Source organism: Rhipicephalus sanguineus, chromosome 11 (genome assembly GCF_013339695.2).
Source record: "Rhipicephalus sanguineus isolate Rsan-2018 chromosome 11, BIME_Rsan_1.4, whole genome shotgun sequence".
Lineage (NCBI taxonomy): Eukaryota > Metazoa > Arthropoda > Arachnida > Ixodida > Ixodidae > Rhipicephalus > Rhipicephalus sanguineus.
Window position 1 is genome coordinate 74,847,311 of NC_051186.1, and position 23,594 is coordinate 74,870,904.

The window sequence follows — 23,594 nt, forward strand, 5'->3', positions numbered from 1 at the left end:
CATTCGTGGGGTAGGGCTTTACTTTGTTAAAACATGCGCCACACAGGAGACAGTAGGCTAACGCTATCACGGGAAGCTTTAATATATGCCAGTGAGTTCAATTCAAGATGGCCGAAAGTAATCTCAGATGGTAGCAAATGCCATTTCGTACCACTACACCTTGTGCGAAGCTGCGGTTATGAATCTGGACGAGTAATGGAGTTGCTCAATGGGTGGCCGAACTTTTAGTAAAACCCTTTATGATAAATCAAAACTACGTAAAATCTTTTCTCGGCACTTTTATAAGCAAGCATGTCGAAGGGTACAATATGTAGGCAACCAGAAATTACCCGTTTTTTTTTGGCGAGTAAGCTTGTGCGAAAGCGTTCACTGAACGACTGTGTCGGGATTGCTTTGTATTCTCAGTATCATTTTTGTCTTCTCAAAACCATTCACCACGGGGTCAAGACAATAGAAGCGCAGATCTTAGGCGTCCGTTCCTGCGTTGAGCGGCATCGCCGTTGGCGTCGGCGGCGTAACCGATAGCGCGAACGAGGACGAAAGAGAGCTAACGCGGAGTCTGTCAATATCACGAGATACTGGCAATACTGGCCTCTATTATAACCTCGCTTTCTTCCTCTGTCGCGCGCGCTGGTCCCTCGTTCGGAGCTCGTGCGCACGCAGGGCTGGCACGTGCACTGCGGCTGGCTTCGCTGGTCGTAACGGGGCTGTGGGCGTTTCACTTGGTTCGTGACAGCTGCAGTGCACAATGTGTGCGTAGGCTGTGGCAATATGTAACGAATGTTACATTGCTACAATGCAGATAGTCAAAACTTCAAACTCAGCTGGCGTTGCCCGAACACGAGGCTGCGCTCAGCGAATTAGGCAGTATCGTAATCGCCGGATGGATGGATGGATGGATAGATGGATGCGAAACTTTATTGTAAGTCCTGGGGTGCACGGTGAATTTTTTAAATTTGTCATAGCTTAAGTCGTCGCTTCAGTTGTTCATCATGACAACATATTCTGCACGTGAAAATCCGTTTGAGGGGCATTTTTCCATTGAATGGTTGACTTGTCACTGGCCCATGTGCCGAACTTTAAATGGCTGAAATGAAAAAGAAGCGGGCATAAACAGCCTCCTGTGAAATAGCTGCCAGACAGGACGACCCAGGGACCTAAGCCAAGCGCTTAAAAAATACCCTGGGCCGGCGCCAGGGGGGGGCTCTGCCCCCCCATGAGGCAGTCCGGGGGGGGCCCAAGCCCCCCAGCCCCCCCGTACTCTCCGCCTATGCATGTGGGACTTGAAACTCGTTTTCAAAGCACGCGGCAGTGCGCCACAAGCAGCCGACGCGGCCGCGGAGACCACGTGATCCTGCCAAGTACGTCACGCCGACGGTGGCGCCGGCGTTTCCAGTGGTGGGCCTCGAGGCCAATAGAGGAGAAAGACGGCTTGCTGAAGCCAAGAACCTCCAGTCCCCACGTGTTAATCAGCACTTGGTCAGACATTTGCGGAGTTTTGCCACTTCGTCAGAAGAACGCACAGGAAAGGCTCGAAACCTTGAGAAGTGCTCCTGCTCCAAGCGCTTTTCAACGCCGAAAAGCTTATTCAGCATGTATAATGCGTCTGCATAACACGCTTCGGTGGCAGGCAGGCCCGCTTTAGCTGCCGTAGCGTCTCCTTTGAATAGCCTCAGGTAGTTAAATTTGTCGGTATAACTGTAAGATTACTGTTCGGTTTATGACCTGGTCGAACTGCGCCCGGAATCGTCCACTTGCACAAGTCACCAGCGAAATTATTGTCAGCTTCGGTAACTTGTCTCCTGCCCTTCAGCAGGGCCATAGCCGCCGGCACGTTGCGTTCCATAAGCCGATGGTACTTCTGAGGCTGCTGAAGTTTCGTCATGCTAGCCGGTTTCGATCAGAAGCTCGGCTAAAATGCTGGTCGCGTTGTCCTCATGTGCAATTACGGTTAGCGTACTCCAACTCGATGCCTCGTCAGTAGTAATGTGGCCCTCGATCACATCGTTAATCTTCTTCAGGTCCTCGCTATTGTTCTTGAGCCTCTCGTGAATATAATAGATCTGTCGCGGCATTAGTTCAAAATAACGCGCCATCCTTCCACAGGCAGCCGAGCTATTAACTCAAGTTCTTTGGATGTGATGCTTTTATTATTTACGTACCGGCGCGGGTCTTGTCCTATACACAGTGATATTTACGCAAATCAGAGTTGAGTATGCTTTGCAGGTCTGGACAGAATCTGTGGAAACATCGGTTTCTATGTCCTCGACGATCTCGTGCCCAGACGCTGCCAAGGATCCCAGCCTGCACGTGTCATCCAGAGACGCAAACCTCTTTCAGAAAAAAAAAAAAGAAATAACGTGGCTACACTTCGCCAGCTGGGCCACCTATATGCGGACGATACGCTACGCTTTAGTGATGTCACCCTGTGCCATTAATGGCAACCAATAAAGATGACAAGACGGGTGTGTCTGGCGTGTGCTTCCTTTGAATTAAACACATAGAAACACCAATGTTGCACATGTACCTGATTGGGTTCGATCAATTGAAAATGGTGGAGGACGCTATTGTCGGTACTTCGATTGACGACTTCTGTATGACTGACGTCCTTGTTTTCTTTGTTTAACAACTCGAAATGTAGTTTATTTCCTTGTGCAGGATGTACCACGTAAGTATATACATGCTGCTCTTTTTGAACAAGGAAACTTAGAAAAAAAAAAAGAACGATGTTTCTGGTATTAGTACATTACGCTTCCACATTAGCAAAATCCCCACGCATGTCGCGAGAAGACGATGGTAAGCGAGAAAACGCGCAAAAAGAAAACGCAGGGTGGCGACGCCACCTTCAAGTTCCCGCTCCAATAGCGTGACGTCATAGATTTTGAAGGCGTCTGCTAGGGCTTACGTAGTTGATCGGCAAAAATGAAGTTCATTGTCCTCTGAGGGGTGAAAGGCACCAAGTTTCAGGAAGTTTCGTTGGGCCAATGTCGCCAAAGTACGAAAAGATACTTCGAAACCCGTGGCATCATGTACGGAGAATTTCGGCGCGAAATTTCAAAATACAACTTTGACCATTTTTTTTATTCTATTACTAAACCTATGCTGCTGAAATTAGCAACAGTACAGTTTTCGAAGTATAAGTGATCAGTCTAAACTGATTCATTGGTTTACTTTAGTGTCCCTTCAATTGTTGCCCAGCCATCGCATTTGCTGTACTAGGAGTTACAGCTACAGCAACTTAAATGAACTACATGTGAAACCACGTCCTACTGCACATAATGTGCGTCGTTATGTGTACCTAACCGAATAATGTGCGCTACATGCAGGCCCGTAGCCAGGAGGGGGGGGGGGTATGCCCCCCCCCCGAAATTTTGGTGAAGTAGGTGTTTTTACAAAAATAAATAATAAAAATAGGTGTTTTTTTTTCAAAAAGTCAGGTTTTTCAGCAAGTGCCCCCCCCCCCCCCCCTTTCGAAAAAAATTCCTGGCTACGGGCCTGGCTACGTGTAGCTGTATTTGCTTCAGTGTAGATGCGCGTCAACTGACGCTCAGGGAATAAACCTAAAGTCCCTAGATATTTCCCTGTTCTTTCTTAAGTACCGACAACCATTGAAGCGCCGTCGACGAATCTCATTGGCTAACGCTCGTTTTCGGTAACCATGTTCTTCCTAACTCTTTTCCAGCACCCGGTGAAACGCGACCCCCCATTCACTAATGACAGGGGTTTGACGGGAGGAGAAAGGCACGTCGCGTTAGCATATTGTCCGCTGAAAGATGCGTGGCTAATGTACTTAGACGCGCATGGCTTTGTAAATCGTCCAAGTTAAGAAGAAAATGGCGTCGAACGCCAGCTGCGCGTGAGTGAGGGCCGGGAAAGGAGGCAGTTGTCGCTTCTTAAGTAAAAGGGAAAAATCTAGGGACTTTAAATAAACCTTAGCGGGTCGTGCTTTCATTAATCCGAAGAGATTTACAGTACACAGAATTTCCATTGTTGGACAAAAAATTTTAATCCGAATTGGTGCATATGTCCTGTGTTATGATCGGTCGTATAAACCTTATATTCGCAGATATTTATCGAATGTCCGACCGGTGGGCGGCGACGAGCTCACGTGTTATAAACGTGCGCCATTTTGTTGTACAATTCGCAGCATCACTGTTCTGGAGATAAGTAGATCAAGAAAGCGCACTTTTCACTGTGCTGGCTGCGCAACAACATGGCTGCCGCAATGACGTCAGTACATAAGTACATACCCCTTTTACCGTTGGGATTGAGCCTAGCACACTAGTAAATATCTGACGCGATACAATATGGTGGGCGCATGGCCGGGGCGATATGCCGCGTAACAATGACGACACCAAGTAACCGTCCCTGCTCTGGTCGAACCAAGGCAAGGCGCAGTCACGTGACGGCGACATTTGCGCCTCGCATCTGACGCCACGCGCTCTATAATCCTTAGTCTTTTGACCTCACGGCATCATTTCTTCGCTTTACCTTAATCTCTATATCTCTCTCAACTTTCGCTCCCTCTCCCAGCCGTTTGCGATAACACACAATGCTGAGCGCCCCTAGAATGATCACCTTAAAAGCTGTTCATAAATTTATAAATTAGTTTACAAGTTCATAAATCAAGACGACGTTTCGACTTCCGCAAAGTATTCTGTACATGCGTTTCCATCGGGCATCAAAGGGTCCTTGTTTCTTGCTTTTCCCGTCTAAATAAGCTTCTTGGCCGTTTCAGTTTCAGGGTTCTCTTCACAGTGGGCGGCATTTCCACCGCCGCCCACCGCTTTTCGATAGACCGCCCACCGCTCAGATAGACTGAGCGGTGGGCGGTCTTTGGTATGTGCGCCTGAGGCACCAATGAATAGCGATTGTGCGCGCGTAACGCCAGCGAGCCCTGCATCCCGCTACCTGCATGCATGGTTATGTAAAAAAAGGAGACTGCATGAGCAGGTCTACTTGGTGGTTTCAAAGCTCGCCAACTCTAGTGCCAGCGCTAGAACACAAGCGCCCTTGCTTCCGTTTTCTATGTGCCTCATAGATACCGGAAACGCGGGACATGACATGAAATGTGGATGTCTGAAAGAGCAAGTTTGAAAAATTGAACTTAATATATTCCCCCACCTCCACCAGGATCTCATTATGTCGACCCTAAAAAAATTCTGAGAACCTTGAGCGCATGTCTGAATTTTGTTTTGTCTTTACTCTGGTTATAGTGCTTATTTTCGCTTGAGGCATAACATAAGATTTCCACAACCACTTAACTAATGCATATTCTAGTGCCGAAACGCCGCTCACACTGAATGTCTGATTCGAGTTTCCACTGCAGAAGAATTGTGGCAGCTCCTGGAAGATGGGGTGTTCCCGGCTGGAGACAATGGCTGGTCCGATGCGTTGAACAGCTCAGGAAGTTTCAGTGGACATTCGGAAGATAGCCCTTCTCATGCTGCAGACACTGGAGCCCTAGGTGTTGAAGCCAGCCATAATGACAAATCAAGGCCACCGTCCCCGGTTGTCGTTGACAACAGTCCACTTTTCCCCGCAACAGTTGACACGGACGAGGAAGTTCAGTAGAAGCCAGCACGATACATGTCATTTTATGTGTACATTGCATACATAGTAAAGCTGTACTGTTGAGATATAACTGGCATAAAACTAGCACGTCGCTGAGTTTTGCTTCGAGTTTTTTTTTTTGCCATGCGTATGCGTCTACCTTTCGCTTCAAAGACGTACCTTTGCAGTGCCATACGTACAAGGATAAAAAAAGAATGCCGCTTTTGTAGCCTATTCTGTGTTATTTGCACCAGGCTATTTCTAACCTGTGTTACCTAATGTCACCTTTGAGAACAAAGAATGCATTAATGTGTGGCACTGCTGAATTTAAAGAGAGGTCAATATGGAGAGGAAAGGAAAATGCGGCGATCCTCTGCACGTAAAAAAACTTATCATGAATCGGTACGTGCCAGAGAAATTGGGACAAACCCTACTACTCACCACTGGTCCACTAAAAATAAACAAGAAAATAAATGAATAAATAATGAATGAAATTAAGTCTGTAATAGTGTGCTCAAATTTTAGCTATTCATAAACTGAGCGTATTAAAGATTATGCAAATTTTCCGTCTTTTTCATGTTGAAACAGAATATATACCTATTAAACAAGAGTCTTTCAATGAGCTGTTAATAAATTTATGTTGCACTATATGGCATCTTTTTCGTGGTGGCACAAACTCTTCAATCTTACCATGTTATTCTACAGTATGCGATGGCAGTTATAGAAGGAACCGCATGGGCAACTTGCCCTTCTGTAGCAATGAATCAAACACACTTGTCCGAAGGAGCAGGGTAAGCTAGAGAAAAATTCGCACAGCTTGCACTAAGTTGTGCAAGGCTGGGTGCAGCCAGAGCTGGTGGGCACCTGGCTGGTCCTGGCTTGGCTTGGCTTTTACCCTCTCCTCTTTCCCACCCCTTGGTATACTACACACGACTATGCTTGCTCTTTATGCTCTCGCCAAGAAATCTTTTTCACCAAAAATTTCTCTTTCTCTACTTCTTTACCTTTATTTCTTTCTTTCTCTCGCCCATCAAAGTTATTGAATTCCATGTCGTATAAATGGGTGCATGTTTTCTGGAAGCGAAGCAGATGATGACATTGAAGAAGAAAGTGCGTGCCGGTTCATAATTTTCTATATACGACACATGGCCAACCTCGAGCATAACAGCTCTAATGTAAAAGAAAAAGTCAGTTTTGTCTCAAGGGTGAAGCAATGAACGCAGTTACAACAAAGTGAAATGTTGCCCAAAGAAAGGCTTGCTGCTCACTCCTTTGACCATTTGAGGGTCGAATTTTTTTCGTGAAATGTAGTCCAAGAACGCGCAATTTTTTATTGTTGAAATAAATTCTTCAGACAATTCTATATGAGAAAAAAATTGTCCAAAATATCTTTGTGTGACCGTAAAGTGACAAAAGAAATCACTTTTGTTGTTACACAAACACTATTTGTAGTAACATCAAGCAAAATCTTAAAAAACACAGAGTGATTTGTTGCAGTCCACACACATGTAGCGCGTTTCTTTGAGAAGTTTCTGTTGCCGAGTGGTGTTGGCACAGACCTAGCATCGTAGCACAGTCTGCATCGGAAGGATCGCCACTCGACTCGCTAGCAGCAGAGCAACCGGCGCGCCCTTCCACAGCGTAAGCGAACTTCGTGAGCGAGCGCACACAAGAAAACTCTATGGTTGTTCGCCCGTCCGGAAAGCAAAATGAGTGAAAAAGCTATTGTAACCCTTCGTCTTATCGCCAACAAGACTGAGTTAGTTTTTTCGAGTCCCGAAAACAGGAAATGCAACCACGGCAGCGTCGTTTGTGTAATTTAGCGCCGCACGGAAAAAGATGTAATTGCACCGGAAAGCAATAAACGAGAGTCACAAGCGGCCAACCTTTGAGAGATTAGAAACTAGACAGCCATCAGCTTTGCGGGTGTGAGAAGAGATAACCACTTGAAGGACGAAACTGAAACCAACCGCACCTCATGCGCATGTTCTGATGTGCAAGTGAAAGCCAGCGCGTGCTGCTTTGAAGCAAAGAAAAAAAACAACGGAGAGACATCGGCGCATGAAAAAAATTCCACGTATTCCCAAAACATGGCAGCACATGCCAAGCAGGAGCAATGATTGAAAAAGGCGCGCGTTTCAAACATACAAGCACTGCCGTACATGTATGGCGAAGACCCTTTGATGCCTGTTCGGTGATGCCGTAGTACGTTTGGCGAAAACCGTCAAAGACCTGGCGTAACTGACAAAACGGAAATGTGTTTGCTGCAGTGAGCGCAGTGACCTTCATGCTGTCTATCACTTTATTGCAAACCGAGCAGTGAGAACACAACACATACAAAGGTATGAGCTGTCTGCTCATACCCTCTAAAGATACAACGGACATAACCGCTGTATCTGACTGAGGAATGAAAAACAATCAAGCCAAGGGACTTAATTGCAGCACATACTGGATGATATGCAACAAGTATCTGAGCATGTCTTGGTTGAGCATGTCTTGACTGAGGCATGTCTCTTCTAAATATAGTGAAAAATTTACTCTAGAGAACTACCAAAGTTGCCCTTAGTCTCTAGCAACCAAGTTTCTTGAGTTACAATGTTGTTAACGAGATGAACATAAGAAAACAAAACATTTTCAAATGTATCTTATAGATGAACGTCCTGTAAGTGTCTTTTGCAACAAGATTTTACTGTACTATACTATAGGTAGCCATTGCCTGCAATTTTGTCTCATACAATTCACTGCAGTGCTAAAGGACATTTATCAGTTTCAGTGTTTAACAGCAAGCATGCTGTTATATGCAATAAGAAATCTAAATTCAACCACGCCAAGAAACATGACAAAAAATAAGACGCATGCCACAGCGTTTTATGATAAAATGCTTTTACTTCACCAGAAAGCGAGACAACAAAGTCCTCTTCAATGACATCGGTGCGTTAGGCGAGAAACACCCACAACAAAAATAGTTATGGTAAAAATAAAAACAAGCTGCCGAGGAGAGACCAGTCCCAACCGTCGAGAGCAGCCGCAACTGCCGAGTGCACCTCCAAAAACGAGGCCACGTAAAACTCTCTTTCGCCTTCAAAGAGGCACCAATCAAAAAAAAAAGCTAGATATAAAAAGCTACCACACCTCGAAAAGTATCGGGACAGGACAAGGCTAAGCCGTCGCAGAATGCGAGAATGCAGCAGAGCTGCGGCCGGCTTTGGAGCTGTGCGGAGTTTAGCTAGGTATCATACGATCTGGCACTGCACCCAATAGGGCATAAACGGTCGTTGAGTTGAGGTTGTGGCGAATTCATCAGCCGAGTGTGGTCGAGCAGAGCAGAGCAACGCCCCGCTCGTAGAAACTGTGCGACTCCCGGGGGTCGGCTGCGGGAAGGTCGACAGTGAAGAGGAGCTCTGTGCGGCTGGAGTTGAGATACACCGGAAGTGTTACCTGTTCAAAACAAGGAAAAGAAAGAAAAAAGAAAACGGTGGCACTGCGTCAAGCTGTGATTTCACTCACAAATGTTAAACACGGCGCAACTTTTGTTTGAATGGGGTTAAAACATCCATTCTTGCTGTGCTGTGTAAAGCTTTCACTCTAGATTATTGTGATATGCCGATTTACATTGCAATTCTCGCAGTTTTGGAAAAGCCTTTCTCACAGAAAGGCACATGAAATTATTGATACTTAAAAAAAAATACATATCTTACCGGAAAAATAATTGAATATTTGAAATCAGCACATAAACATACATAAAAACGGCAAGTTACATCAAAATTGATGAAGAATACATTAAAGAAGTTTTAAAGAGTAGTGTCTCCCTTCAATGTTAAGATCAGGCTATTACTACTGTGGTTTCAACATTCTAAGCAAGCAACAGCTGACATTGAAGTTGACGTGACACAGAACAATGCATTGTTGTCTAACTGTTTCGTGCTGTAATTTCCAGATAACAAAGCAATGACCCATCACAAACTTTTGTTGTACAAAGCTTATAAAAAGCCATCTACAGTCAAACCTCGTTACAACGAACACCACATTAACGAACATTTCAAATTAACGGACTTTTAAGAAATCCCGTGCCGACTGCTTATAGTTTCAATGTAAAAATATTTCACTACTGCGAACTTCAGAATAACGAACATTTCAGAATAACGATCGTTATTTAATTCCCGTGTAATCTTAACAACACCTCAGAACTACGAACTTATATCCCGAAATGCGAGGATTCTTAGATTTCAGTGTATCGGCCATGGCAGTCGGAGCTGTAAGGTAGCAGACGACGCAGCGCGAAGAGCGGACGCCCTCCTGCAAAAACCAGAGATGGCACAGGAGGAGAAAGACGCGGGCGGAGAATTTTTTTTCCCCCTCCGTTGCGGAGGCGACAACGCATCAGGTTTTGTAAAGGCCCAACCGCATGCATTGCACGCGACTTTCGAGCGAAGGCAGCTGCGAGCCTGCGACAAACGGGCTCCGTCGCGCTGTCGCGACCGGGCAAATTACGAAAAAGAATTACAGAGTACATGAATGATGACATGCCAAATTTATTATTGTCTTGTTTGAGATAAGGATGCCATAAAAGCGTTTCGTGACTTTCTTTTTTCGCAATCTTATGTTTAACCGCGACAGTAGTCTGCTGTGATCCCATGGGGCGCCCGGAAGCATACGCTGCCTACGCTACGTCGCACTTTGCAAACTGCGTTATGTTGGGGTTAGTCCACGAGGCGCACCTCGACAACGTTTCCTCTTGCTGTCATAGAACGTTTAAGAAAAGCCGCAGCGCCTCACATCGTTGCTTCGCAGGGAGAAGGGCTACCTCACACGACGACGATGTTGACATTGCAGCAAGCTACCACCAATGCAGCAAGCTACCATCGAAACATCAAAACGAACCGTCGATCAATATTAACGACAAAATACGGCCGCTGCCTCGCTCTCCGCGTGAGATGGGGCTGTAAAGAAGGTAGTCTATAACTTGTATTCCTTGAAGTACGCGCCGATTGGAAGCATCACGAGCAAATTGCAACCGAAGCGAGGGTCAGAGATGCCGCCATTTTGCCAATCTGGGCGACAAGCGATGTTTCCTCGCTTTCCAGAAACCTGCGACGTGACAAGCGACGGCGATGGATGGCCCTCCGCGCAGCAAATCCTGTCGGCTGTCGCTCAAAACTCGCGTGCATGCAGTTGGGCCTTAAAGGATTGCAGTGATGACATGGAGGACGATGTCACGGTAGCACCCGAAGATCGCGACGAGTCCGTGTCGGCCACAGATGCGTTGGACTACTTGAGGAAACTCCGCTTATTCATAGAAAAAAGCAGAACAGCGACCGAAGCGGCGCATAAAAATGCGGACGGTCTAGAATCGTTCGTGATGCAAGTTTGTGCTGCACCCGTCAAAAACGGTCACGGCCTATTTCAAATAAACGTGCCTTGTTTGACGTTCACGTGTGCATTGTTGTGAGAAACGAGTTCAAGGACGTACCGTTGCAAAGGTAGGACGTTTGCGTTACTGAAATTCTATTGTTATGGTAAATTTTTGGGCTTTCACTATAACGACCTTTCAGAATAACGAACATTTTTCCGCGGTCCCCTGAAGTTCGTTATACCGAGATTTCACTGTAAAATGTTTGTGCAGAGCATACATACTAGAAGAACTCTAACTCGGGCACAATTTAGCTGACATGTCGTTCTAAATGGAGAAGAATGAGTGACTACGCACATAACTAGCTTATGTCTTAAGTTTTACCCCTCACACTTGAAGTCTTGTAGAAAAGGTGGCCATGCCGTAGTACACGGTTTGTATAACAATTTACTCTCACTGTTTCAAAGCAACAATGTCAGTTCTGTGCACAGTTCTATTCCTGAAGTTCATTCCCTCCTATGCAAGACTACATCCTCCCCCTTTTTTTCATTTATACTGGTTAGATTGAAACCCTGCTTCTGCTGAAGGGGCTACAATGCTGGGGCGTTTATAGTGATTAGTTGAAAATTTCATCCACCATGGCTTGTCCGGCGTCGTCCTCCCGGTACTTGACCCAACGAATGGTGGTCAAGGGCAGTTCGGTGAAGATGGTCGATGTCAGGCTGAGCCGGCTCTGGACACACTTGGCACCCTGGAGCTTCAGGCCGGCCAGGGCAAAGCTGTACTCGTCCACGGGGCCGGGCTTCTCGTCCGCATCAGACACCCGCACCTGTGCACACGCCGGAGTGAAAAACAAGGTCAAGATTTTCTAGCTAACACATAAAGCAAATTAAGGGGTTAGGGTGTTTCTCAAAGTAAAGCGTTAATTAAAAAGACCCACAAACGAAAGTCTGCGCAACACCGCCAACAATGATTACGGCATAATGGCTAACGCAGACTGTAGTACCAGAATCCCGGGTAGGGACAAATAGCTGCATGGGTGATTCGACAAATACGATGACTAAATGTGCCAGAGATAACGCAAAAGCCAAAGGAAGTACTCTTAGCTGTAAAGCGAGCATGAAAAGAAGCAAGGCAGCAGTCTGGACAGCTGCATATACAGTTCATATGTCCTCGTTTCGGTAAAATATTGTGCTTTCTTTACTGCTGCTGTTTGGAGACCCAAATCGGATGCCCAGTAAGGCACCAGTATGATGTTTGTAAGGCTTCCACATGGATGTGAATACAGTCGACGTCAGATTTCCCGGACGCCCGAAATTCCGGACATGCCTGATTTCCCGGACTCATCTGTGACACCGTCAAGTTTCCCGTTTGGTCAATGTATTAAAAAGTCCGAAATTCCGGACGCTTATAGCCTTCGCCATCCGATTTCCCGGACTTTTTACTGTTAACTGCTGACCCAAAGTCACCACCGACGCCGCCATTTTGGTTGTTTTCATTTTCATATCCTTGAACCCACCATACTCGCATCAGCAGCAACGCCGCACCACGCCGCGGCTGCCGTAACCTCGAAACCGCACGTGTCAATCCGTTGCCAGCCGTAGCTTAGCCAAGCCAAACCTCACTGTGTTCGTTCACGTGTTGTTTTGTCAGCTGTGCCAGCTCTGCGGTCGTGTCTGCGGTTGATCGTTTGCTGCTGCGCGTTACCTTCAGTGATCACGTTTCCCGACCTTCAGCATCCACCGAGTTCCTAGCTGTTTCGTGCTGCGCTTTTCGTCGAGCGGATTCGCCATTTACAGCAATGGCACCGACTGCTCCTTCGTCTTCGTCCGCGCCTTCGAAGCGCACAAAGCCACCTCGTAGGCTCACGATGACGAACTGCCATCCGCGGACGTTGCCTTCGACGATCTGCGCGCTGGCGGCGTGTTGATTCCAGCCGAGATAACCCTTGAGGGCTTCGCCGACGCTGACAAAGACCTCGAGCTATGTGCGGAGTTGACCGACGACGAAATAATTCATCAAGTTACGGAGGATTCCGATGACTCCGACACCGAGAACGAAGAGCCAGCTCCTACACAGCCAACGAACACGGAGTTGACGCGAGCACTGATGACACTGTCATTGGTGTACAGCGGAAACATGACGTTGACTGAAATTGAGGCAGACATAATCGCGGGCAAGTGGACCGTGCAAAAGAAAATAAGCGACTTCTTTGCGCCCAAGTGCTGACCTATGAGGTAGTGCCGGCCACGTCGTATTTTTTTTTATAAACGGCTCTTTTCAGAGCCACCTAAACAATGCATTGGCTGAATTGCTATGGGAATCTTGTACTCCAGCTGTGACCCTCTCCGTCAGCGAAAAATACCTACCAAAAATGTGCGTTTTCAAGTGCATTCGTTTTTCCGGACTGCCCTATTTTCCGGACGTTTTCGCGGTCCCTTGAGGGTCCGGGAAATCGGGCGTCGACTGCATCTGGGAACAAGATTTCTGCATGGGAAAAGGCTTCCGTATGGATGTGAACATCTGTGAACAAGACATCTCTATGGAAAAGGGCCTCCGTATGGTGTACTGTGTGGGTGTGAACACCTGTGAACAAGACTTCTGTATAGGACATGGCTTCCATGTGACTTCTATGTGGATGTGAACATGAGTGAACAAGACTTCCCTATGGAAAAAGGCCTCTGTAAGGTTTCCGTATGAACGTGAACATCTGTGAGCAAGACATCCTTATGGGAAAAGGCTTCTGTATGAATGTGAACATCTGTGAACAAGACATCTCTATGGAAAAGGGCTTCCGTATGGTGTTCTGTGTGGGTGTGAACACCTGTGAACAAGACTTCTGTATAGGACATGGCTTCCATACGACTTCTATGTGGATGTGAACATGAGTGAACAAGACTTCCCTATGGAAAAAGGCTTCTGCAAGGTTTCCATATAAACGTGAACATCTGTGAACAAGACATCCATATGGGAAAAGGCTTCCGTATGAATGTGAACATCTGTGAACAAGACTGATGCATGAAAAAAGGCTTCTGTAAGGCTTCCATATGGATGTCAACAAAACAGCTGTATGGAAACACAAACGTCTACAACTTCATCTTTCCTTCTGATTAATGTTTTTTCTTTCGCGTTTCTGCCCATAAACACAGGTGTACGAGCACACAGAGAACACAAGCAAGGCCGAAGCAGCAGTGGATGTACTCACCTCGAGCGAGAGTTCTTCCAGGGACCAGCCATTGGCCTGAGCCACGTACTGGCGAGTGGCCGTGATGTAGGCCTCCGGGTTGAACATGCCGCCCAGCCAGATGTGCAGGGACTACATGGAACACAAGGCAGATGACACGATGAACACAGATGCAACAATGTGCATTGTTATGTTCAAGGAAAAAACCCCAAAAAATGTTTAATTGCGCATCTAGCTTAACATTTACAAGTCGGAAATTCTGTACCTTGTAAAATGCTTTTGAATGCTGTTCCAATGGTGATCACTAGAACCAGTTTGCAAATTTCCACACTACACTGATCAATCCCAATCACATCACAATAAAACAAAGCAGAAGTAGTAAGCATTTCACTTTGCTTTAATTCATCATGGCTTCCTTGAGTCATCCAAGAGTAACACTAAGCAATAATGGGGGCTACAGATTATACAGACCAGCTGGGGTTTTTCAATGTGCACCTAAGTCTAAGTACACAGGTGTTCTTATATCTTACCAAAACACCATGGCTATGAACTGAACCAGCCTCCTAGCACTTAGCAGTGCAACAACTTAGCTGCTAATCTACAACGGTGGGCAAGATGACCACTCCTTCATGCAATACAGTGTCAATACACTAACCTTGAGAGCGGCAGCCCCTCCAGAGGTGCAGGCCTGGGAGACCCTCTGCAGCTGCTTGATGCGGTCCGAGAAGTCCGTCACCCACTGGATGACAGTGCAACCGGGAGAGACCGTGTACTTCTTCCAGTGGGCGGGCAGCATGCCTGCGTTCACGAGAATGACGACGAGGGTTGCTTTTCACTGCACAAACTGGCCAGGTTTCAAGTTGGCAAGCCTTTTCCTAGAACTGCTTTGACATTAAGGGGAGACGCGGGTCCTGGAACGGTCAAAAATGGTCAAAAAATCGATTTTTCGCAAAGCTTATTTTCGAGGCGTTTGTACTTCTGAGCACCTACTCTCAAATTGCTAACGCTAAATTCGGTCGGGAAACGCGATAAAATCGGCTTTCAAAGCACCCCGGCAGCACTAAAATGTCCCCAAAAGGACGAAATTTGTTCGAACTTCCCGCGCGCGCCATGAGCGTTGCAGCGGGCCGAGCGCCGCCATCTTGGGCTAGATTTGAAGCTGTTTTCTTTGTGCACATTTTGCGCCATCTCAAAATGGCGTCGCTCAAGCAGAACGGCCGCCGTCGCGGGTTTTCTGAAGGTCGTTTCCAGGCCACTGATTGGCTCTCACGCGGCGCGCTTTTCAAGCGCGCCTTTCCGAGTCTCCCATTGGCTGGCGTGACCGACACGTCATTTTTTTTTTCTTTGTGTTTGGTTCTCCGCCGTGGCTGTCCGTTTGTGTGCGCCTGCTTTTGCGATCGTGCGTGTTTCTCGACGGACCGTGTCTCTACTTTGTGCCGGTAGTTTTTCCACGCGATCGGATGCCTGGAGACTCTCGTCTGAAACCATCGACGCAACGAGCTTTTGGAAGCCGTAAAAAACGGGCTTGGAACAAGAAGGCGCCGGCTACAAGTGCACCGTCGGCAGCGGAGTTGGAGTCGCGGCCGGACCCTTTGGACCTGCCGGGAACTTCAACTGACGACACCGTGGGACCAAGTTCGACTAGCGAAACACTTCGGGTTGATGCCGCGTACTACTCAACGGCGGAGCAGGCGCAGCGAGTTGAGAGATCGGCGCAAACGAAGACCGTTCTGTCTGGAAAGTCGGCTACCCAGCGCAAGTTCGACCTTCTTGGAGTAAGCGCGGAGTGCCAGACCGGTGACGCCGGGACCGATTTTTTGCTCGTCGATATGAAAGTTTTGAATAACTTTTTTGCAACAAGCGAAGTGCGACAAATGCGACGCAAAAAGTCTCAGCGTGAGGAAGGCAAAGGACAAGGAGTACGGCCTTGCGGTAAAGCTTATTTTTTCTTGCAGCAGTTGTGATTTCGAGAAGAAGCAATTTTCTTCTCCGAGAGTGAGCGGAACTGCCACCATCACTCCCTTCGAAGTCAACATGAGGGCCATGAAGGGGATACAGATGATAGGCAAAGGTGTTACTGCCCTTTCGGACTTTTGTGCGTGTATGAACCTTTCGCACCGAGGCTTGCACCACAAGACGTTTCAGGGACACCTAAAAAGTTTAGTGAAAGCCTGCGAAAACACAGCGACTGAAAGTGAAGCTGCTAGTGTGGCAGTAATAAAAGAGCTGTATACAGACTTCCTGAACCCCATAGGGAACATCGATGTTGTGTTCGACGGCTCATGGATGACGCGAGGTCGGAGCTCACACATAGGTGTGGGCTGCATCATTGAGCTCTACACTGGCCTTGTAATTGACCATGTTGTTTACTCAAACTTTTGTCTCGGCTGTGCCCTGGGACCACAGCCGCAAGACGAAGGGTACACCGACTGGCTGGCAACCCACGAGTGCCAACGAAACATCGAATGCAACTCTGGCCGCATGGAAGTAGAGGCTGCGCTGACCATGTTTCAGAGGTCCTGGGCCAAGCATGGTCTGCGCTACACGACTGTGCTCTCTGATGGAGACAGCCGCACTTTTCATGCCTTGTCCGAAGCCGAGGTGTACGGCTTTATCCAAATAGACAAAAAGGACTGCATCAACCATGTCCACAAGCGAATGGGTGCAGCTTTACGGAACCTTGTGGACAAAAAGAAGGCTCAGGGTGAGTCTCTTGGGGGTAGAGGAAAGCTCACACAAGAGAAGATCAAGAAGATCGCGAATTACTACGGATATGCCCTGAGGAGCAATATCAATGACGTGCCAGCTATGAAGAGGGCAGTCGAAGCTACACTGCTGCACATGACATCGACAGATGATGCACCAAAGCACTCAAAGTGCCCCGAGGGTGCTAGCTCTTGGTGCAAGTACAATAGAGCCTTGGCCAATGGGGAGAGTCCACCTTCACACAAGAATGCCCTGCCGGCTTGTGTTGGGGCTGCTCTGGAGCCAGTCTTTGCGAGGCTCAGTGATGAGAGCCTGCTGGCACGGTGCTGTGAAGGGAAGACCCAGAACGCGAGTGAGAGTCTTCATTCGGTCATCTGGACCCAAACTTCAAAGAATGGGAACGCTTCGCTGGAAAGTGTGAAGCGAGCTGCCGCTGAGGCTGTTGCCATCTACAACCAAGGAAGAAGGGCAACCAACGAGTCCATTGCTGCAAGTTTGGGCTATATTGCTGGGGATTGCCTTGTTCGACGAAGCCTAGAAAAAGACTCTCTGCGTTTACGCAAGGCAAATGCAACTCATCTGAAGAGCACCAACACAAAAAAGACTCTTGCAAGGAGACACAAAACGGGTGCAACTGAAGATTACAGTCCTGGACTACTTTGAAGGTATTCTCTCAAGCATAGCAACCTATTACCCAGGGTAACATGCTGCCTAACATCTAGAAGGTTCTTCCTAAAGACTGAAAAGACATGAGCAGCCAGTCGCTTGAGCCTCATACCCCATGGCTTTTCCAGAACCCCCCAGCCGCTTGTCATGGTGGGGTTTTGATCATGCTTTGCACATTGGAAAATTTTTTTAGATATGATTCCTTGGGTGGAACAAGACACTTTCTGTTTTGTTTTGAAGGGAAACAGATGGGGAACATGTAATAAAATTTATGGTTAAAGGTTCCTTTTAGAAATTTATACAGTGCGTGTCAATCTTCAAACGCGATTTTCTCAGCTTCACATTTTTTGCCAACTTGACCAGCCTTACGGATCTTTTCATTATGTTTTTGTAAGGTAATTTTGATAAATTTTATACCGTTGAATTCGTAAGAAATAGGACTGTGGAGCTATGCTATTTTTTTGTGGCTAAGATGAACATATGAAATTTTGTGAACAATAATGTGAGCTAATTGCATTTCAAGATTACACAATGTCAATACAATTGAAAGTTCTTATATGATGATATATCTCAGTGACAATATAAATAGCATAGCTCCACATGGCAGGTCTTTGGCTACAGCTGCATCTTAAACAGAACCTAAAAATACTGAGGGAAAGTGTCTTAATGACCCGTAAGAAATTACCTAATTAGATTTCACTTATGCTCTCACAATTTGATAACTAATTGAAGTACATGAAAACTAATTATATTTTTGAAAACAGGAGGAAGAAATACATATACACACCCAATTTCATTACAATATCTCCAATAATAAAACTTTTCGTTTCGAGACCAGTGTCTCCCCTTAAGTGGTTTAACTTCTTGTCTCGTTTGTGCCATAAAACCCAACATAAATAATTCTTGTCTGTCTTATGAATTCAAGCCTGCTTCTTGCACTCGCACGACAAACTATAAATTAAACCGTTTTTTGGCGAACCAATTCTGCCGGAGACTTTAAGGTGGCAAGATGGTGATGAAACTTTTGTGCGCATCTCTGTCAGCCTTGCAAAAGCGGTACAAAAATGTAACAAAGATGACAACCATTTTGCTGGCACTGGTCGTGTTACTTCACTTACCAGTTTAGCCATGGATAGGTAAACCCTGTTTCGGTTCCTTAATAAAGTCAAAAGCACCAAAGCATGACATTAATTTAACAGACTGCGGTACTGAACAAATAGCAGTGACATCAAAGCACAGCAGCAAGAAGACAGAGTTCAAGGGGCGGAAAAAAAAAAGGAACGGGAGCAATCATGCTTCTACAGTTTCCAAATATGAATCACAAAAACATTCAGAAACTCTTGACAACATAAAGGGCGTTGCCTCCAGCTAAGACAGTGCTGTACGTACCCTTGGCCAGATCGGCGATCATGGTCCTATGGTAGTTGGTCTGGCGTCGCTCGCCTCGGCAAATGCGGACCATGTCTTCCAGGTCGGAGCGGACTACCTGAACAAAAGACAGCGAGGGTATTAACAACAGGCAAAAGAGTACACCATTAACAACTTGCTAAAGTTGTTAATGGTGTACTCTTGTTGTATTAACAACTTGCTAAAGAGTACACCAAGTACAGTCGTTCCACACCGATTTCGCAGACATACAATAGAGTGAGAGTGAAAGACGGAAGACATGATTAGACGTGGTTTTGTGCATAGAATTTCCTAAAATAAACTAGAGCGGACTCTGGCGCTGTGATCGTTCAGCCACTATGGGAATGATGGGTAGTACACGGATTTGCCTAATCTTCGTGCTTACGTCTTCGAACGCACTTGTGGCTTTGTTTATTGGTGTGTTTCGGCGTTCGTTTTGGATAAAAGAATAGATCGTCGTGAACTTCGTGACCAGATTTGAATTGGTGAGCCTAAAAAAGTTAAAGTGGTGAAGTGGAACTGCTGAACGTTTGCTGAACTTCGTTTTGCGACAAAGCGGATACAGGTGACGCGGAGCCAAACGGAGCCGAAAGAACGAAGTTTAGACCAATCCGTGTACTACCCATCATTCCCTTGCTGGCTGAAGCGCCATGCATTGCAGCTCCCATAGACACTAGCGCCAGAGTTTCCTCTAGTGTATATACATAGGAAACTATGGTTTTGTGGGCTAGCTTGAAAGACAGTATGCTGCATGAGTAAAAGGGCAGGAAGAAGTAGTCCTTTGTCTCGGTGCTTGACTTGCCCATTACTATATAATTACGAGGAACATCGTAGTGGAGGACTCTGTCTTCCACTATGATGTGCCTAGATCGTCCACACCTCAATCTAAGTATCCAGATGTTATTGCATTTCACTAAGGATGGGCGAATATTCGGGCGTTTCGAATATTCGAACGGATATTAAAGTATTCGAATTCGCTTCGATACGAATTTATATTATTCGGAATTTCGAAGTATTCGAAATGAACGAATATGTGTATGTTTGACTGCACATAACCCCCTGTAAAGGTGGTTTCACTGCAGCGTCGGGTTGCTGTGCCGTGAAACTACCCATCCCGGGGAAATCTGCACTGCCGCGAAGCCACACTTCAAGGTTAAGTGTACATATTTCTTTAAAGTTTAAAAGCGTATTATATGGGCTTATATGCGCTAACGGTAGTAATTTTTAAATTGTAACGTATTGTACCCCTTATAACTGGCACTCTACTGCTATTAAAATCTTGATAATATTCAAGCTTGCTTCCACTTCATTTCAAACCAAAAAAATGACATTCACTCATACCTAGTTCCAATCCTTAAAAATATTGTGGAAGGGTCATGACAAAAATTCTCATTTTTCATAATAATATGTGGTACATGCTATTCAAACTATTCGATTCGAAATTATTCGACCAAATCACTATTCGCTTCGAACCTCAAATTCACTATTCGCCCATCCCTACATTTCACCTTTAGTAAAATAAAACCACTGTGGCCAAAAGTTAAAACCACACCCTCATGCTTAGCAGCACTATGACACAGCCATTAAGCCACCTGCATTAAGAAATGAGGCTGCATTAGGAAATGAGAAGGATGGGAATTATCGCTGTGCAGAATTTAAGTACTAACGTGAAGAAGTCATTAATTTACAACAGTATTAGGTTTCATCGATTTGGCTACACTTTCAGCAAAACATACTTAGAGGCTTCATCTTCGTTTGTCCTTGACCTGACAGTGTACCTCGTGTTGCCTACATTACACTGTCCCATCCAACTTTGCGCAAGGCCATTTCTTCACAATTTCATGGTTCAGGGCCATGAATTGAACAGCAATGCACTGCCACTGCAAACACAAATCTAAGAGAACCTCTTTTTTTTCTTTTCTAAAGCTGTTGGAACTACTAATGAGTTGGTATGGTACTACAGACATAATTAGCGCAAACACGGACAAGTGAAGGCAACAGACAGGACTCGCTTCTCTAATATTGGTCCGGTACCTTGAGCAGCTTAGAGCCCACGTTGACCTCCCGCTCGAGGCATCGGTTAGAGCGGGTCGCGATGTTGTCCTTGGTGCGGCGCAGGCTCTGGAGGCTGGGCGGGAGCAAGCCGCAGCCAGGTGGAGCCCCGACTGCTGCAGGGTGGCCATCCAGGCAGGTCGGCCGTCGCCCGGCACGGCCCTCTCGCCCTCTTCGGCCGCCACGTAGGCGGCTCGTCGTCGTCCTCCAGCAGCTGCATCTTGAGCAGCTTTGCTATCAGGTCGCTCCCTGGTGGAGAGGGGGGGGAGGACAGAAAGCGTCTATGTTACGCATCGTCCAAATGGCCTTGGTTCATTTGCACATTGCTTCATAGGTATGCACAAGTCTCTTGCTGTTAACCACTCTAAAAACTAGAACATAAATGAGAAAATGCATTATAGCTGTAATGGGGCATGGAATTAACAGGTCTTGGCTTGATTCTAAAGCTGAATTTGAAAATTATGCAAAAGAATACGCGAGAGCAAACGAGTGTATGGCAGCAGTAAAGCGTTTGGTTCTCGCAAACAGCAAGTGAAACAGTGAAATACAGTTAGTGTGGCTATTAACCTTAAATGAAAAGTTTCTATGACTGCTATGCTGTTTATACTGAACCTCGCGGCATGAACACAGATTTAATTTACAAGCACTCTGTGTGCGAATGACTACCGTCGAAATAATTGGCAGCAATAGAAGAGAGGTATCAGTTTTGTAGTCTCCGAACACAGCATGAAACAATGTGTGGCAAACTATCCACAGGACCCAGATCATCAAAATGTGCGTGTAAGTGATCACCGCAAGCAGCTCGGGTGCTTAGGGGTGCCGCTTGCTTCTCAATCTTAGTAATGTATAACAAATGACGGGATATCCCCGATGATGTGCTTTGTAATGACATACACGGCTAGTGGCCATCTGCAGATGATAATTCTCAAACAATGGTAGGTCTTCACCTCTGGCAATGAATGAATGTGCTATATCAATCTAAAAAAAACTTTTTTTCTTACTCTCCAGGCCAGTGGTCAATTTATGTTCCTGTTGGACTTATATACCAGCTTTCCATAAAAGAAGCATGCGCAAACTGATATCAATGTTCTCACGCCACACTTACCATCGGTAAAATTGAAGTTCTGGTGGGATACACAAAAGCAAACTAACATTTTCTTTAACTTCGCTTTTTCCAAACTACTAAATTTTAAGCTTGATAGCAACTTCTATTATAATGTTGAAAATCTGCTAAGCTCAGCTTAATGTCAAGTCCACTATTCATGAAGTTGATGAGAATTTTACCTCTGTTAGTGAGCAACACCTTCTCTGCATTGTTCGGCAGTCCGAGCCATGATGGTGTTTGCCGCTGCGGTCAGCGACTCTACCCAGTGCAAGAATTGGTCCCGCCTGAAAACGCAAACCATGGGGCAGTGTTTTACAAACTGTAGAGAAAAAACAGCAAACCAATGAAATGTCCCAGCTCGGCACATCACAAAACCTGCTAGTTTATCCAGAAAGCATCACATTTGACAAATAAAACTGAAGTGTAAATGTCAATGACGTGCTTTACTATGGCTCAAGAAGCTGCAGCTTTGGCTTCTCAGGCAAGAAACAATTAGAAAAGCGAGCCACTTTAACTTTAGTCAAGACGTGTTTAGTTTACAAAAATTATTTAGTACTAAGATAAGACCACTCTATATTACTCATGACCATGGTGTCCACCACACAATTTGAGTTCCAGGGTTCACTGTTTGATTTGCTGGCTTCTTTCGTGGACCTACTTGGCTCCCCTGAGCATTTGTGCTTTGACATGCAGGTCTTAAGTGTTGTGTTTCAAAAAACACAAGTAGAATGTTTTCACTCAATGTGCACAACCTTGACTCTACGACCTTGATTATATCGCCTCGACTCTTGGCCTTGTACTCCGTGACTCTAGCCTTGACTCTTGACCTGCACAAATGCTAGATATCTGTGTGGATAGCAGTACCATAAATGTTGCTAGAGACAGTGTTTCAACGGGAAACCTTTGGTTGTGTTAGAACTAGGGCTCCAGTGGCACTTCGTGTTGACCACTGTTATTAAGGCCTAAGGAATAGAATAGAGATCAAAATACAGGACTGCAGGACCACACACCTTATACCATCAGGGCTGGCAAGCCCTTGTCGAGGCTGTCTCCTGCATTGGGCTCAATGAGCATGAAGTCCGGCTCAAAGCTCTTGGCTGTGAACAACTTGCTCAGGAAAGAGTTCAGCAAACGCTGCAACAAAACAACATCAGACGAATTGGTTGTTATAAATAAAACGAACAAGGTTTCCTTGAATGCCATGTGCATATAAGCGTGCACGGCTTCAGAGATCGCACTGGTGTGCTGTTGCAATGCACACACGCATTTATTACTCTTATGCCGATGACGGCACCATCATCACCTTATGCCATCGAATTTGGGTCACCTACCGAAATATTGCTGTACTGAGTGCACTGAGCAGCATGCTTTAGGTGCACGTTAGGAGGCCAACGGTGCAAGAAGGGCGTGCATTGATTTGAACACATGGCATACAATTTTACTCAACACTGTTGTTAATAACTTAAGGTAATTAAAATACTGAAATTTAACAGAATGCGCAAGAAAATAAACATGGCAGAAGACTCGACGAAGCAACTCATGACATCACAAGCGAAGACAGAAGTGACAAG

The 23,594-nt window shown here is 46.0% G+C and overlaps 1 protein-coding gene across 1 annotated transcript; it reads right to left on the bottom strand.

Annotated features, from left to right (window-relative positions):
• Window positions 1-8,419: 8,419 nt before the first annotated feature.
• On the bottom strand, window positions 8,420-22,311 carry LOC119374484 (dynein heavy chain, cytoplasmic). Its single transcript, XM_037644590.2, has 7 exons — window positions 22,203-22,311; window positions 20,901-21,167; window positions 18,849-18,945; window positions 14,743-14,885; window positions 14,109-14,219; window positions 11,541-11,732; window positions 8,420-8,991 (listed from the first exon to the last, which is right to left on the bottom strand). Exons 3-7 carry the CDS (start codon window positions 18,919-18,921, stop codon window positions 8,854-8,856), a joined length of 657 nt encoding a protein of 218 aa, XP_037500518.1. The 5' UTR covers window positions 18,922-18,945; window positions 20,901-21,167; window positions 22,203-22,311; the 3' UTR covers window positions 8,420-8,853.
• Window positions 22,312-23,594: the final 1,283 nt, after the last annotated feature.